Source organism: Lissotriton helveticus, chromosome 6, assembly GCF_964261635.1.
Source record: "Lissotriton helveticus chromosome 6, aLisHel1.1, whole genome shotgun sequence".
Lineage (NCBI taxonomy): Eukaryota > Metazoa > Chordata > Amphibia > Caudata > Salamandridae > Lissotriton > Lissotriton helveticus.
The window spans coordinates 1,200,472,909-1,200,491,034 of record NC_136067.1 but is presented as its reverse complement, the minus strand read 5'-3'; the positions used below and the strand labels follow the sequence as shown (position 1 = coordinate 1,200,491,034).

Sequence of the window (18,126 nt, the reverse complement as noted above, 5' to 3'; positions counted from 1 at the left end):
TGGTAGCTTTTGAATCATACACCTTTGTGGGCCTGATGAAAGTAGTCCATTTGTAGGTAAGGCAAATTAATGAAACCATATAAAATCATAAATACACAGCAAAGATTCTCAGCAGAACATACCAGATCATGTGTGGCAAGATACATCAACAAGGAACTCGAGGAAAACGTCTTAAACTTAAACATGATGGTGGAAATGTTGGGGTTCCAGCGTATTGGACGACTGACCAAGGCATAGCCCTCTCCATCAAACTGAACTGTGCCCTCGCTGTCTGCGACCTGTGGGCTGCAAAAACAGGAGATTGCATAAAACATTTATGTAGCATAATTGAGCAAGAACTAAAATATGACGTCACGTCTGAGTCTAAGCTTCAGTCTTTGACTATGACACTCATGCAAAAAAATAATAATAATAAACTTCAGGAGGCATCTATTATATATTAACACATGTGAATCTTTCCATTTTTGTTTGTGGTTCGTAAAAGCACTGCTAGAATAAACGTTTATACTAGGGCAGTGAATATATTGGGTCGCTCATTAACTGTTTTTTTGGAACACCTGTACTAATCAATACACATTCAGACTTCTATTCATACAGTACAAAGGTAAAATTGCAGTTTAATACCACAGTCGAGTTAACTGGACTTGGGGGGAAAATGGTTTACTGACTCATGCATTACATATTGCAGTTACTTTACACATGGAGACAATTCCCCTATTGGTCACAAGGCCTCTTCATCTATATGAGTTTATCAGACGGCACACATTTAACCCCTTGCATCTTGGTTTTGATTATGTAACTATTTTAAAGCGAATACACATGAAACAATGCCATGACCTAAACCATTTATTCCAATGCCCAGAATGTAGGATGCTATTAATCACTATTGTTGTGGGAGGGGAGGGGTAACATGACTCACTCAAGACTTCACATCTCCTGAGTCGTGGTCACTCCCACACTCAATAATAGTAATAAATTGCATATTAACTAACCTAGGCGTGTTTGGTTAAAACCTCTGTGTAGGCTCATGTGTACAAGCTCGGCACAGGTTGCAAGTAGAATACTGAGGTATGATACCTCTAAAGTAGTTGTAATTAGCATTGCAAAATTTCTGAGCTGGGCATTGGTCCTCCGGACAAAAAAGTTGGGGCTTGGTTCTTAGGTTGATGTACATTATGGTTACCGGACTGAGGGAATCAGTGGGGCACAAATGGAAGGATCCGGCTCATACTGAATTTCTTTTTAAAATGATTGCTTTTCACTATGTCTAAGTCTATTGCCTATGTATATTTAATTCTATTTTAGCTTGTTTTAAATATTTAAGCGCCAGCGTAGCCTGGCTTTTAGATAGAATTTTGTATAAAATGATTATTTATGTGTATGGATCATGAATTACTGTTTTAGAATGTCTTTTATGATGAAGAATCGCAATAAAGACTTTTTGACTTGAACTAATAAATTGCATATTACACTCTGTGCATCTGCATATGTATAATTACACATCTTGTGCACCATACACATCTTGTGCACCATCAAATGTAAATCCATAGGCATATAGGTAGGAACAGGTGTAGCAGGGGGATTTATCAACACTCATTTTTTAGAGTGAGGGGAACTTGTAGGACAAGGCACTGAGGAGCCAGCAGACCTGGTTTAACTGAATTTCTTTTTGATGCACGGCTAAACCAGACACCAGAATGGACAAGAACCCATGCTCAGAATCATCCAAGGGCTTTCAGAGTGGCCGAGTGTTCGCTGCGCATGTCCATCCATTATCAGATGAGTGAGAATATAGGAAGTCCTTGGTGCATCATAAATCCCTTATTTTTCTCTGCGTGAGTAGGACGATAACTATTCATTTTGACAAATCAAACAACCAGAATACGTTCTTTTTTTTCTGCCTTTACACAATTCCACTGCTTGCTTTTATTTTTCAATGAATTGCAAAAAATGTCTGGAAACATGTAAGTCGGATTTTATGCCCACTAAGCAAAGTGTGAACATGTACTACCATTCAGAAATCAAGTGCACTTTCACATTTGTGTGTTGCTGTTACCAAAGAAGCACGAGCTACCCTGCTAAAGACTTGGAGAGGAAACAGAGAGAAAACAAATGAAAAAATGGTTAGACTACTGTTTGCTTCTAGAATGTGCAGTTTTGGAAACATTTTGTAAATCCACCATATTGGAATTGATGTGTGTTGAGCAGAACTTTAACCTCAAAAGAATGACTTAGAAATGGACTCACTACATCTATCAAACACTGTACGGTTCCAAAATGTGTCCAAATGGTAGAATGGGCGTGTGGATCTGTTGACATTACTACTCCATGACAGGGCCGTTGGGGAGAAAAAACATCTAGGGTCTTATGTACAAAGTTTTAAATTGTTGCCATCCCTCAGACTAGGTAAACCTGAAGGGTTGTGACTGATAAAACACTTTTTTTATGAACTAAACCCAAAGGTTTTAGGAATCGTTAAATGGGTTTAGGAACATTACGGATCGCTATTTGAAAGGGATTTTTAAGGGATTTCCTACCATATATAGATTCCTTAAGGTATTTATTAATGTTTTTCGACTAAAATCCATACGCAAAAAATTTTTAATTTACCACCACCTCAAAGAAGGTGGTAACTCATTCGCAAGAGGAAGGGGTCCCCAAAGGAGCCCTTCCTCTTTGTGAATGGTGAAAAAGTATTTTTTTTAGAGTAGGCAGTGCTGCCATTGACCACTAATCTAAAAAAGTTTATAAACCTTTTCATTTTCTTTTTCTAAATGCCTCTCGTTATCCTTTTAGGAATATGAACTGCATTTAAAAGTAGTTTGCTTTATTCAATCACAGACACTGTGGAATGCTGACCCCAGCAGGCCACCATATCTTTGATTGTAGCCAATCGTATTTGGTCAAGAGTTGTGACCTACCTCAGGTAAGTCGAATTGCCACCCACTATGATTCTGTATTTTGTGAACTGATTTGTTAATAAGAGGTCTGTTTGCAAAATAGGAATGCATTCAGTAAAAGTCAGTGAGTAAAATATGACTGGTTTCACCTAACGCTTTCTTCGTAGATAAGGTCCCCAGCTCCAATCTTATGACATTTTCGAACCTGAAGACTCAGGGGCATCTTTTCTAAAAGTTCACATAAAAGAGAGCAGCAGGCAAAGTTTTTGCACTTCTTTATGTGACTGTGAGAGAGCTGAGCAGCATCACATCTAGTAAGATATGGCGCTCTTCAGCTCCCTTCCTAAGCAGGCACACTAAGGCTGTCTAATGCCAACACAGGAACCCTTGCAACATGTTGCAGGGTGCACACTTTACAGGTAAGGTTGTTTTTGTGCAGGAAGGGCTACCGTCCTGCACAAAAACATTCCTAAGAGGTAATATTCTGTTTCAACGGGTGACGCAGAATGCATCATGCACAGAAAGAGGAAATAAGGAGGGAAAATAAACATATTTCTTCTTGTTATGCCATGGCGAGTGTGATGTACCATTTTAGCGCAATCCCAGGTTTACTGATTTCAGTAAATCTTGCATTACATCACAGTCTATGGGTCAATGCATTGCAATGCAATTGCTTCACTTTTGGAATGCCAGCCACTATGTAATGTAATGCAATATAGCACAAGGGAGATGTTTTTCAAATTATGAAACATTTTGTATTAATGCTTATTATTATTCTACTTATTTATTAATTATTTAATTGCTAAATACTTTTGTAAATTGATATATTTTTAATTGTTGGTTTTGTTTTTAAATGTACAATATATTTAGATGTGTTCACATACCCTCGGGCTAAACTGGCCAGCACGCGGCTCCTGCGTGCGCTATTGGCGCCAAGGATCAACAGCTAGGAGGAGGCTTGCTTCCGCATGAAGCACTAACCCCAGGGGTGGAATTTTGCCTAATAACGGCCCCCCGTTCCCTCGTTGTGCTTGCTTTTCTGCCTCCCCCGTTCTCCCATTGTGCTTGCTTTTCTGCCCCCCTGTTCCCTCGTTGTGCTTGCTTTTCTGCCCCCGTCCCCTCATTGTGCTTGCTTTTCTGCCCCCTGTTCCCTCATTGTGCTTGCTTTTCTGCCCCCCCTGTTCCCTCGTTGTGCTTGCTTTTCTGCCCCCCCTGTTCCCTTGTTGTGCTTGCTTTTCTGACCCCTGTACCCTCATTGTGCTTGCTTTTCTGCCCCCCCCGTTCCCTCGTTGTGCTTGCTTTTCTGCCCCCCTGTTCCCTTGTTGTGCTTGCTTTTCTGCCCCCCTGTTCCCTCGTTGTGCTTGCTTTTCTGCCCTCTGTTCCCTCATTGTGCTTGCTTTTCTGCCCCCTGTTCCCTCGTTGTGCTTGCTTTTCTGCCCCCCCTGTTCCCTCGTTGTGCATGCTTTTCTGCCCCCCCTGTTCCCTCGTTGTGATAGTTTTTTCTGGCCTCTGTTCCCTGTGTGTGGCTCTGTGTGTGTGTGGGTGTCTCTCTGTGTGTGTGGGGCTCTCTGTGTGTGGGGGGCTCTGTGTGTGTGCGTGTGTGTCTGTGTGTGAGTGTGTCTGTGTGTCTGTGTGTGTGTGTGTGTGTGTGTGGCTCTCTGTGTGTGTATATGTGGCTCTGTGTGTGTGTGTGTGGCTCTCTGTTTGTGTGTGTGTGTGTGCGGCTCTGTGTGTGTGTGTGTGGCTCTGTGTGTGTGGGGGGCTCTGTGTGTGTGTGAGGCTCTGTGTGTGTGTGTGTGTGTGTGTGTGTGTGTATGTGGCGGCTCTCTGTGTGTGTGTGTGGCTCTGTGTGTGTGTGTGTCTCTGTGTGTGGCTCTGTGTGTGTGTGTGGCTCTCTGTGTGTGTGTGGCTCTGTGTGTGTGTGTGTGTGTGTGTGTGTGGCTCTCACTGTGTGTGTGTGGCTCTGTGTGTGTGTGTGGGGCTGTGTGTGTGTGTGGGGCTGTGTGTGTGTGGGGGCGCTCTGTGTGTGTGTGGGGCTCTGTGTGTGTGGGGGCTCTGTGTGTGTGGGGGCTCTGTGTGTGTGTGTGGCTCTCTGTGTGTGTGTGGCTCTCTGTGTGTGTGTGTGGCTCTCTGTGTGTGTGTGTGTGTGGCTCTCTGTGTGTGTGGCTCTGTGTGTATGTGGGTGCAAATGCAATAGGTCTCGCATTTGCGAGAGATTAAGCTATTGACATTGTAAATGACAATGCCATTTATTTATCTGTTTTCAAAGCCAACACATAAATAAAAAATGTTGTCATTTACAATGCCAATAGCTCTAACTTTGGCAAAGGCGAGACCGTTGGATTGTAAATGCTTGTTATTTTGGCGGTGGGTCACTAGTTCTGTGGGGCATAGGGTGGGAAGTTAATTCAAGAACAAATTACTTTAGCATATGCTAATTCATTTTGAATTGTTAATGATGTAATTGAAGATTATGTAAGTTGTATTTTCTATTTGTTCTATTCATTTACAGTTTTTTTAAGTGTTACAGTTTATGTAATTGTTTATATTTCTGTTAGTAATGTATATTTTAGTAGTAGGATGTTGATCTTCAAGGGAATAGGGTGGAAAGGTACTGATATTATAGTCATGTCAAAAAAGTTCTTGTCATGTCAAAAGTTCTTGTATAGCGCAACTTATCACCGTAAGGTCTCAAGGCGCTTACAGCACAAAAACGATTGATCACATGTAATGCTAGAAAGTGGGGTGAGAACTATTTGGGAAAAAGCCAGGTTTTTAGGGTTTTGCGGAAAAATTTGTGTTCAGTGATGGATAGAAGATGGGGAGGCAGCTTGTTCCATAACAGAGGGGCCAGATAGGAGAAGGAACGCTGACCGTATCTAGAAGTCCGGGCACGAGGTTGAATCAGGAATGATTTGCTGCTGGATCTTAAAGGTCTTTTAGGGAAATACCAATTAAGTTTTTTTTAAGGTATTTGGGCCCATTATTGTACAGAGTATTATGTGTTATGCTCAAGATCTTAAAGTGACTTCTCTGACGGATGGGGAGCCAATGGAGCTTTCTCAAACACGGGGCGGAGGCTGTTCTAGGAGGCAGATCGAGGACTAATCTGGCCGCTGCATTCTGGAGGGTCTGCAGTTTTGCCAGCAGATCCTCATTGAGTGCAGCGTACAGGGCATTGCCATAATCAAGATGGCTAACGATCAAGCCCTGTACCAGGGGTTTCCTAGTTTCTATAGGGAGCCACCTGAAGATCTTCCTGAGGCTACGCAGGATTCCATAGCAGGTACTCGTCACTTTGGTAATGTGATTCTTAATGGACAAGGCACAGTCCATTATGATGCCCAAATTCCGTACTGCAGATTTAGGGGAGGGACATACTCCCAGTTCCGATGGCCAACACTCTTGTGTTCAGCATTTCTCTGCTTTGCCAAACAAGATGATTTCGGTTTTGTTTACTTTCAGTTGGAGTTTGTTTTTACACATCCAGCTGCTTATCTCAATCATGCATTTCTTAAAACGGGAACGGGTGTCAGCGTGATCTGTACCGCATGTGATTAGCAGCTGGGTGTCGTCGGCGTACGACACGGTTTCAAAGCCGTATGAGTTAATGATTTTTGCCAGTGGGGTTAAGTACAGGTTAAACAGCAGGGGGCTTAGGATAGACACCTGGGGTACCCCCACTGTTACAGGGCGGCTACTAGAGACCAAAGTGTCGATTTGGACGGTGGTCCGTCAGATAGTTTTCAATCCAGCCAAGGGCCCTTCCTCTGATACCTATCTCCCACAAACGATGTTTCAAAATGTTGTGGGAGATGGTATCAAATGCAGCGGATAGGTCCAAGAGGATAAGGATGGCTGATTCGCATTTATCCACCACGAGCCTGATGTTATCCACAATCTCAATGACCGCAGTCTCCGTGCTGTGTCCAGCACGGAAACCGGATTGGGAGGGATCCAAGACTCCATGCAACTGTGTAAAAGCAGCGAGCTGTTTATTGACTAGATGCTCCAACACTTTCCCAAAAAAGGGTAGTAAAGAAATGGGCCGGTAATGGGCTGGCAACATAGGATCATCAGAGATTTTCTTTAAGATCGGCTTTACTTGTGCTTGTTTCCACTTGGATGGCACAATGGCCTGCTCAAGTGAGGTGTTAAAGATAACAGTCAGGGAATTGGCCAATAATGGCGTGATTTTAGTGCAGCGGCGTGGAGGAAAAGGGTCCATAGGGGAGCCGGATTTTATTTTGCTTAAACCCTCCAAGGTTTCGGTGACTGTTATCGGATCGAATTCTGTCAGACCGAGAATGTCATTGGAATCGGCCAAGGGGAGAGGTAATGTCAGAATATTATTTTGTTGAGGATGGTCTTGGTCAGTGTTAGGGAAGGAGGAATAGATTACTTTGATTTTATTATCAAAGAACTCAGACATAGACTGTACCCAGTCTTGAGTGGGGCTAAAGGAGGACTGTTCGGCTCGAGGGGAAGTAAATTATTTTAATATTTTATATAACTCTTTGCTGGAATTGGCCGAATTGTTTATACGCGAGGTTAAATACATTTTCTTAGCCGTTTTGATGTGTTTTATGTTGCATGAATGCAATCATTTATATTTTGCTCTGTCCTCTTCTGTTTTTGTTTTACGCCAATTACGTTCAGCTACTCGACTTGCTTGCTTATCTGTTTTTAGGGCGATTGTAAACCACGGGGAGGCTACAGATTTCACATTGACCTTTGTTTTAGGAATGATTAATTACATCCAGGGCATGTGAGATAGAGGTCTCTAAGTTAGTATTTGGTAAATTAATTGTTAATAATATTTAATTGATTAATTGTAATTCTTTTTTTTTTTGTTAATGTACTAAATGTTGTGTACATTAGTTATATAATGTAATACGTTAGTGTTAAGTTATTTTACTTTTATTGTGTGTATTTTATGAAAATTGTGAAATATTTTACAAATAATTTAGTTATATTTAATATGAAAGTAATTTTAGTGGTGTGTCCTGTTTTTATTATTTTTGTTAGGAAGAAGGTACATTTTAATTTTAATTGATTTCATTCTTTGTATTATGTATTTATTAATTATTTTAAAAGTCTATAATATGTGATTTGAATTTATAATATGAACCTAATTTTTAAACACTTTAAATATTTATACATGTTGTACGAATTGATTAGGAGGTGGAATTGTATTTTAAGTCTTTCCAAAATCCTATATTTTCTGCACTGTTCATAACACTGGAGTATGAATAGTAAATGTAAACCTTCTGGAGATCAACACTTTCCCTACTGTTTTGTAGATTGGAGTGGGAATAGTAAATGTACCCCCCTCCGGAGTCTTTCACTGTCCCTCCTGTTTGTTACACTTGTCATCCTTGTTCTTCCCTCAAACTTTTTGCCTTCTCCCCTCCTGTTTTGCTGAATTTATTTTTGGTGGCATCAGCACATTGTGCACTGCTAACCAATTCTAAAGTGTAACATAGTAAAATTAGCTTACACCTGATTGGCATTTTTAATTTAATTATAGGCCACTAGTAAAGTTATTTGCGATATACACAGGGCTGGCAAATTAAATTCTACTAGAGGGCCTGCAGAACTTATTCTACAACCATTCTACAACCTACGTACGTAGTCCTTAAAACATGTCTTAGCCCTGCCATTCGAGCCTGTGTATGCAGTTGTAATTAGCCAATTTGACCTAGCATAATAAACCTTTTGTGTGTCCCAGCAGTGTTTGGGGTAGGTCCACAGACGATTTGCGGTGCACGCAGTACACTTCCTTTCCGAGTGTCTTTTCACGACGGGAGTCGATGATGGGAGCCAGCTACCCGAATAGGGTTGGCTGGTCCATTTTACAGGTACCACACGTAGGGTGCTGTTTGTGGTTTGTCTGTTTTACCCACATAGACAACCACAGGTAGAGTAGATCACACTGTTAGATTTGGTCCTAAAGAATTGCTGTCTACCTTGACACGAGGGCAAGACACATTTTGACCACCAGTTAATGCGCAATATCCTGTAACATAGAGACAGGGATGCATTACATTCTTTTTAATCAGGATAAGAGCCAGGTTCATTAAAATAGTTTTGAGTGGTCTTATATTTTCTGTTTTAAACAACACATAGTCTAGTGACCCACTTCACACACATCTACACACTTTTTTAAGGCCCCTCACACTCACTGCACCCATATGGCAGAAAATAAAAGATCTCAGCCAAAGAGCCCTTCATAGAGTGCCCGCCAGGTATTGCAGCACCGACCTGACGAGGAACACGCCCTATGATGGAGCATGACACCTAGCTGGCTGTGAGTGTGAGGGCACTTATTCCGAAAGGAGGAAGTCCCCTTTTCCTGCCTACATTCAGAATACATTGTCTGACACTTTGCCAACTTATTAACCCTGCCCCCGTAGGAACTGCATACTCATCTTGTTGGAAAAAAAACCTTTTGTCAACCCCAAAACTCCCTTTATAATATATATTATTCAACTCTAAGGTGGGCCCTAAACAGCCCATAGGGCAGGGTGCATTGTGTTTAAAAAGTTGGTAATGTACTTTTTAAGTGTTACATGTCCTGAAAGTGAAAAACTCACAAATTCATTTTTAACTAGTGTGAGGCCTGCACATCCCAAAGGATAACATTGGGTTACCTTAGTACATTTAATAAGTGTTAAGATTTGTTAGGGAAGAGGTAGAAATATCATGTTTGGTGTCTAAGGAATTGTAATTTGAAATCCTCTTTTAAGGTAAAGTCAGATTTTAAGTCACAATTCTAAAAAAGACACTTTTAAAAAATTGGAACTTCCTTGTCCTAACTATTTGGTGCCTGCAGCCTGTATTCTGGTTAACATCAGTAGGTGTAGGGGGAAGATTGCATTTGTGCATTCCTCCGGGATGGTAACACAAAGGGGGACTAGGTGTTGGAAGGATAAGCCATCTTGACATGATGCGAGGGGTGGAGCTGTGCACAGTCCTACTTACATTTCAAACAAGCAGCCTCAGCATACACCCAAAGAACTTCACACTAGCCTTTTGTGACCCCAGACTCTTCAGAGCCTGGGCTGGGAGGCAGGACATTCCTGGACCATCTGCAGGGGGAACACTGTAGAAGTCTCTTCCACCTCAAAGCTGGCACCAGGTATAAAATTAGGATGCTCAGACTCACTCTTCAGCTCACATCTGGACCTGTGGAGGACTCCCAGCTGACTGCCCTCCTGCTCTAAGAGGACTGCTCTGGTGCCTGAATCCTGCCCTGTGCCATTATAGGACTTCCCTTCTGCTTGAAGTCTGCTTTTCTGCTTCAACTCAGGACCACCAAAAGGACTCAATGGGTTATGTTCCTGTGCATAGCTACAGGAACACAAAAAGCTCCAACAACATTAAAAGTGCACCTTTACTGAACTTGAAGTGAGGTCTGAGCCCCCAAGTGGTGCTTACCAGTCATAGATCCCTGAATATGGTGGTAAAGGTGCCCATCCAGCCAAAATCCAAAAACTAAGAACCAAGAGGAGACCGGGATCTACCTGCATATTTATCAACCCGAGGTGCATTGCCAGCAAACCTATTTTGCAGTAGCTCCCAGTACAATCCTCTCTGCAGCGCAAATCCTGTTCAGCAGCTTTTCGTCAGACACCACCGGCTGCCTTGCCCCACTGAACTTTGCCTTCTCTGACATTTAAAAAAAAGTTTCTTAGACTGGAGTGAGAATAGTAACTCTAACCTCTCTGTAGTCCAACACTTTCCTTAACTGTTGTATAGATTAGAGTGGGAAGAATAAATCTAACCACTCTGGAGTCCAACACTTTCTGTACTGTTGTTTAGAATGGAGTGGGAATGGTAAATGTAAACTTTCCAGAAACCAGCACTTTTCCTACTGTTGCTTAAAGTGAAGTTAGAATAGTACATCCAACCCCTTCCAGAGTAGAACACTTCTCCTACTGCTGCATAGATGTGTGTGGAAATAGTACATCTAACCCCTCCAGCGTCCAACACTTTCACTACTATTGGTTAGAGTCGAGTGAGAATAGTAAATGTAACCTCTGTTAGTAATGTTGCCTCTAATTGGTAGTGGTTTGCACCTCGTCCAATTAGGTACCCCACACTCTGGTCAGGGTCAGTGTAGTACATACTAAGTTTACCTGTGCTCACCCTCAGATAGCTTGGCACAGAGCAGTCAGACTAAACTAAAAAGGTAATGTTTAAAGTATTTGTACAGATACAGTAACACAGAAAAACACCATAAAAGTACTCCATACCAGTTTAGAAAAATAGCCAATATTTATCTGAGTAAAAAAAGAGTAGAACGACAAAATCCAACATTCACAAGTCAAGATATAAATCCTTTAATGTTAAATGCAGATACAGCATTTGAAAAGCAACAGCTCCAACTGGTTGTGCGTGAACAAGACAAATCCGCAAGTTCAGTCTGAACGTGATGGAGCGTGGGTTGGCGACAGGAGTCGCATGGACCTCAGTACAGTGCCTTGGATGTGTCACATAGTCAAAGATGGTGTAATGAGCAGTGGAGGTGAGGTGTCATGAAGGGTTGTATGATGTTACAAAGCATGCTTTACCCCACATGCCATTACAATGCAATTTTTTACCCTGACATGCTGTCGGGGGTGCACTGGAGTTTGAAATAGTTAATTTACTATTCCAACTCCAGTCTGTACGACAGTAGGGAAGGTGTTGGAGTTAAATCCACCACATTTTACCCCCTACAGCAAGCCATTTTTCTTTTAATGGCATGCGGGCTAAAAGCATGCAATGTAATCCATGTGTTGTAACGGTTGTCACGTAGGCAGGAGATGCTTTGGTTCCTTACTGCTATGCAGGTTAATTGGCGCTCGAATACGATGCATTGCGCAAAGGAGGCGAGGCGTCACTGTAGTAAAGTGATGCATCGGTTCCTGGAGGCAGTGCAGGGTCATTGATGAGCTAACACCTGGGAATGATGTGGGACGCAGGGAAGGTGATGCATCAGATGCAGGGGTGAGACCTCGAGTCCTGAAGTCAACACGGTGTGGATGATGCATCGATGTCACAGCGCAGTGCCTCAATTTTACGGTGTCAGTGTCGAAACACCAGACCGCAGGCGCTACTTCGGAGTCAGAATGGTGTGTCACAGACTTTGGTGAAGCGGTGCCCGAGACTCACACAGCGGTGGTATTTCGGAGGCTCTGCCGCACCGTTGGGGCTTTTGTTGTAAGTTGCAGTTGTTGTGTTGTGCATACAGGGAGCAGGACCTCCGGCTTTGCCACTACTGAAGTGACACTTGGGGTTGATGTGTCGGTTTCTTGGTTGCAGCACCAGAATCAACTCCAATGGACCAGGACTGGGTTTGGCACCACTTGGCAGGTCAGGACTCACAGTAGAGGAGCCCAGGTGCTGGTAGCAGGTTGAAGTGAAGTCTTTGAAGGCCCTGAGACTTCCAAGAGGAGGCAAGCTCAACTCAAGTCCTTGGAGAAACTTTAGAGAGCTGAATGCAGAGAGCAAAGTCCAGTCCTCTCACTCCCAAGCAAGACGCCGCAGACAACAGGCCAACACAGTAAAGCAAGCATGCAGCAAACTGGCTGTCCCTCCAGGCAGTCCAGCAACTCTTCTTCCTGGCAGAATGTGCTCAGTCCAGAAGTGTTTCTATTGTTATAGTGTCAGAGGTCCAGTACTTATACCTATTTTGGCCATTGAAGTAGGGAGATTTCAAAGAAAGGTCTTTGTATGTAACAATACCCTGCCCTTCCTGGCCCAGGCCCTGGACACACTACAGAGGGGTATTAATTTCTCAGACCACCTGCTCTCACGACCTAGCACCTGATACTCATTGTGGACCGGTTCAGGGATATTTATAGATGACCAGAGGCTAGATTCCACACTTGCGAGGGAGGTTAGCCCAGATAGGTGTTACTGCTGAATGTGGCCTCAGACATACTGAGTATGATTGGGAGTTCACAGCCACACCTGGCTGTGGGCGCTATTTGCATATTTTAAACTGGTACCCGATCGTAAGACTCCAAACATTTTTGTTTTACAGAACACATTCTCCGCGTGTAGCTCTGCGCTAGCTCATAGGAGTCAAACCGCTATCTTGATTGGGTGAGTTAATCCAGGAAGCACAGTGTTTGACATCATTTACCTTATTTTATGGATGCTGTCTATCATGTTTATATTCCATGTTTGTGTTGGTTTACACCTCACTTTGGGGCAGATTTATGAAGGCCTTGCGCCGCCGGTGCGTCACTGTTTCCCATGTTAAAAATAACGCACCGGCGGCGCAAGGCCTTCATAAATCTGCCCCTTTGTGTGCAATCACTTTATGAGTGGCATGGTTTGCAGTGTTATGCAAGCCTCATGAAATAATTGTCATGTAGATACTTACTGTGCGATTGATTTATTCACCTTGCAGGTCGTTTTTTAGCGTAATTCCTGAAGGTATCTACTATAATTTAGACAGATTCCCTGTGGTTTGCCATCTTTTTCATACAGCCTCACATAAGATTCCAACCACTGTATTGTGTAGATTAGGATCTATAGGTCCTGACGAATTGCCATTAGATCTCAATGACTGATCTAGGCATGAAACATATTGACCAACCAGCTATCATAGATCAACATTTCTGATGATAGCAACCACATTTTTTATCTAGGAAGGTGGACTCGCTCATTAAGACTTTTTTAGAGGACTGCTTTACCTATTTTAAACCTGCACTATCCCACTAACACCTACATCACACCAATCTACACGTGTAGCCCCCAACCCCAGGCTTTATATAAGGCAAAAGGAAAAAAATCTCTGGTAAAGAGCCCCCTCTTGAGTGCCCGTCGGGAATTGCAGCACCGGCCCGATGAGGAGCATGCCCAATGATGAAGCATGACACCCACCTGGGAGAGTCACTCTCTCTGCTGACTCTCCAGGCTAACACTGAGCTGTCTGTCTGCATTAGGAACTGCAAACCTTTTTGTTTATTTATACAGGACACACCTCAGCTCCCTTTGTTTATGACGGTCTCGAGTGAATTAGCAAAGCCCAGCTGTCATACAACCCAGACATGTATTCTAGGGACAGGTAGAGGCACCAAATGATAGTAAGAAAATGGCAATTTTTTTAAAATGGCATTTTCAGACCTGCAATCTAAAAGACAACTTTACTAAAAGATGTGTTTTTAAATTGTGAGTCCAGAGACACCAAACTCCAATTTTACATCAGATCGCAATTGTAAGACACCCGTGTAAAATGCTACAGGGCAGCTTCAATGTTAACCTATGGTAGAGATAGGACATGCAGTAGTGAAAAACTAATTTAGCAACTTTTCACTACTAGGACCTGTAAAACACAACAGCATATATCCAACCTTTTAAATGCACACCACCAGGTCCCTGGAGCTACCTAGGGCCTACCTAAGGGTGCCTTACATGTAGAAAAAGGGAAGATTTGGGCCTGGCAAGTAGATGCACTTTCAGCTCGCCATGGCATTTAAAAACCGCGCAGACAGGATTTGCTGTGCAGGCCTGAGACACGTTTAGAGGGCTACCCATGTGGGTGGCACAATCAATGCTACTCGCACACTAGTAGGATATGGTTTACAGGCCCTGGGCACACGTAGTGCACAGTATTAGGGACTTAATAAGAAATCAAATATGTCAATCACAGAGAAACCAAATGCTATTACGTTTTAGACACAGAGCACATGCACTTTAGCACTGGTCAGAAGTGGTAAAGTGTCCAGAGTCCAAACACCAGCAAAATCAAAGTCCAGCACACAACCAAATAAAGGAGGCCAGAAGCAAAAAGACAAGGGAAACCACACCAAAGGATGCTAGGTCTAACACCCTCCAACATTAAACACTTTCACTTCCTGAGTTTAACAATTGTCCTACTGCTGAATAGATTGGAGTGGGAATACAAAATCTAACATTTCGATGGTCCAAATCTTTCCATATTAGATTGGAGTGGGAAGAGTAAATCTAACTCCTCCAGAGTCCACCACATTCTATAATGTTGTTTAAAGTGGTGAAGGAATAGTAGATATAATCAAAGGAACGTCTAACACTGTTGAGGCGGATAGGGAGGTAAATGCAGGCATGAGAATATGGGGAAGGGGTCGGCCCCAGTTGGACGCTGGCAGGACTGCTGCACAGGCCACACGCCTTGACATATGTGTCCAAATTCCTAGACAACAATCGTCAACTGGTTACATCCCCGGCGAAATTACCTACATCATGTTTTCCTTTTTTGATTAGCTTTACTCAGGGAATACATTGATGCCCCAATGATGCCGGAAGAAATCGCAAAAGTTATTGCCAGCCTCCCTGGGAAGAAAGCTCACAGTTCGGATGGGCTTACTCCTGCCTTTTAGAAGAAATACCTCACTATACTCATCCTGCATCCTATCGAGATGTACCAAGACTCACTGTCGATGGGCCTCCTCCCCCCAACTCTCCATGAGGCAATCATTATAACTATACACAAACCAGACAAACACCCCTGAGTTCTGTGATACCTATTGCCCCCTGTCGTTATTAAAGATAGATAACAAAATATACGAGAAGATTCTAGCGAACCGTCCATTGTCTCTCATGGCTTTAATTATGTGACCTGATCACTCCGGGTTCATACTGGGGAGGGCCACGCCGCACAATCTCTGTACTATATTCTCCATTATGCATCACATTCATCCCAACCCTGCCAGCAGTAGCGGCTCTTTTTGATGCCACAAAGGAATTTGACTCCCTTGAATGGTTGTTCCTTTTCCCCCTTCTCAGATGCCTGAGTTTCAGCTCAAGCATTATAAAAGAAAATCTAGAAACTACATACTCTTCCCTCTGTGCGCATTAAACTAAATGGCCGTATTTCAGAACTCATCGAAATCACACGTGGTACTTGGCAGGGATGCCCCTCTCCCTGCTCTTGTTTGTGGATGCGATGGAGCCGCTGGTGGCTAGGTTGCGCTTTCACCAGTTGAAGAGGGTATCAGCTTCACCACCCAAGGACTTGTGGGGTCTACGTACGCCGATGATATCACCCTGTATGTTCATGAGCCACACAAGAACCTAGACCCTATGACGAAGGAAGTGATCCAATTATGGGTTACTCTGGCATTCAGGTTAACTGGAGTAAATCAATACTCTTCCCACTCACTGAGGCCGTGCACCCATACAAGATGGAGTATCCACTAAAATGGGCATCTGAGTTGACTATATATCTGGGCAAATGGCTGAGTAGGGGCCCGAAGGAGTTGTGGAGGGTGAATTATGGATGTGCTGTGGATTGGCTCGAGGCGCGTATCAAGATATGGAACAAATTACTGCAATCCCTTGCTGGGCGCATAGCGATTGTGAAAATGGTGGTCCTCCTGAAATTTTTATAGTATATAATGTTCCGCTTCTCCTCTCAGCACAGTTCTTCAAGTGATTGCGCTCCAACATGTTTACACTAGTGTGGGCAGACTGACAGCCTAGCGTATCATATGAAATTCTCACGCTGCCTCCGGCATGCAGAGGACATGGTGCCCTGGACCTAAAGCTGTACACCGTCTGCACCCAAGTGAGCTTTCTACATTTCTGGCTTTCTGGCTGTACCCCACACCATTTCAACTGCATCCCTCTTTCTCCACACTGCAAGATAGCAGCATAGCGAGACGTGCTGGTGCACTGGGTGTTAAAACGTTTGCAGATTAATACCCAGATGGCCAGTTTCCCCTCCCTTTCACCAGGAATGCCTAGCGCGAGGTCACACTACTAGACGCATTATTATATTGTCAAATCAGGGTGACCTGTCGGAGTGCGCACAGCGTGTTTTCCGCCCCCCCCTAATCTCCACGGCATTAGAACATATCCACACAACCATATAGCGACGCAAACTCATTACCCAGCTCTACTCCCTGACACTGACTGCTTCCCATCTGGAAAGCTTGAGGGCAAGCCAGGCCTGGGAACTAGACTTAGGCCTGGAAATACCTGCAGAGCAATGGCTTTACTGCTGCAGTCAAACAGAACACTTTTCTCCTAACTATAGGCTGCGACTGATACATTTTAAATATCTACATAGAATTTATCGTACCCCTGTACACCTACATAGGATAGGATTGGCTGGCGACGTGAGGAGGCTACATTCATGCATCTGGTCTGGACTTGTCCGAGGGTGGCGGATTACTGGAGAACTATGTGTGAGACTGTCAGTGCCATCATGGGAGACTCCTTTTTACCAGACCCCTGGATATGTTTACTTGGATATGTTAGGGGGGACCTGGACACATACCGCTGCCTTGTCGTGATGTTACTGCTGCTGGCCAAGTGCAGGGTGGCGATACACTGGGGCCGTAGGCCAGCGCTGACAGTAAAAGCGTGGCTGGCCAATGGCTCACACTGCCAGGCACAACTTACCTCCTTTTAGGACCTATGCCACCGACAAACCGCCCCCAAAATATCTGGGACCCATTCAAGACGTATCTCTGTTAGCATGCCTCTGTCGCAGTGGACGTACCTTGTTCCGAACTCCCTAGCAGCTATGTTGGCCCCTTAAGTTGAATGCTGGCTAGGCCACAGCACCCGTCATGATCCTTGCTGCATACAGTATGGATCAACAAGGTACTCTGACCTCTCAATGTTGTAGATCAATTGTGTCAGTTGGTGTTGTGTGTAAAATACATTGCTTAAACTGTTGAATGTGATAATAATACACGTTTTAACACGTTGCTGCCAACTGTGATATATTGGGAAGGATTACCTATAATGTATTCCTGATTTAAGCATACATAAAGTTAGAAAAAAAAGAAAATCTTACACTTATCTTACTGTTTGATAAGATTGCGTTGGAGGAGTAAATAAAGGGTTCTGAAATTATTATGTTTTTTAAGGTTTGCAATCTGCATGTATAGTTATTTTAAACCTATTAAAAAAACAATATTGTTACCTTGTTTTTGCTGATCTGCCCTGCCACAAAATTAGTGTCACAATATTGTTGTCATTCCTGTGTAAGTAAATGAAGACAACATTCTTGCTAACAATATTTTTTAACAATATTTTGTGCCACAATATTTTTGTAGTCGATGATTTGTCATGGAACCTCTACTTTATAGATGAACACCTACCTGGAGATGACTCCACGAGTGGGCTTCTTGGGTCTCTGTGGACTTTGTTTCCAGGGCCAGTGACAATGACTTCTCTAATCCTTTAGGGGGCGGTAGTGCAAAAACTTGCTGAGAAATAGCAGAGTGAAGGAATGGAG

General features: G+C 43.3%; 1 protein-coding gene across 7 annotated transcripts in view; it reads right to left on the bottom strand.

The window, feature by feature from the left end:
* LAMA2 (laminin subunit alpha 2) overlaps nucleotides 1-18,126 on the bottom strand; it is a 3,430,794-nt gene that overhangs the window by 287,198 nt on the left and 3,125,470 nt on the right. For all 7 annotated transcript variants that reach the window (XM_078648920.1, XM_078648921.1, XM_078648915.1 and 4 more), the window contains one exon: nucleotides 123-285. In XM_078648920.1, coding sequence (XP_078505046.1) covers nucleotides 123-285 — 163 coding nt within the window. The remainder of the gene's footprint in view (nucleotides 1-122; nucleotides 286-18,126) is intronic.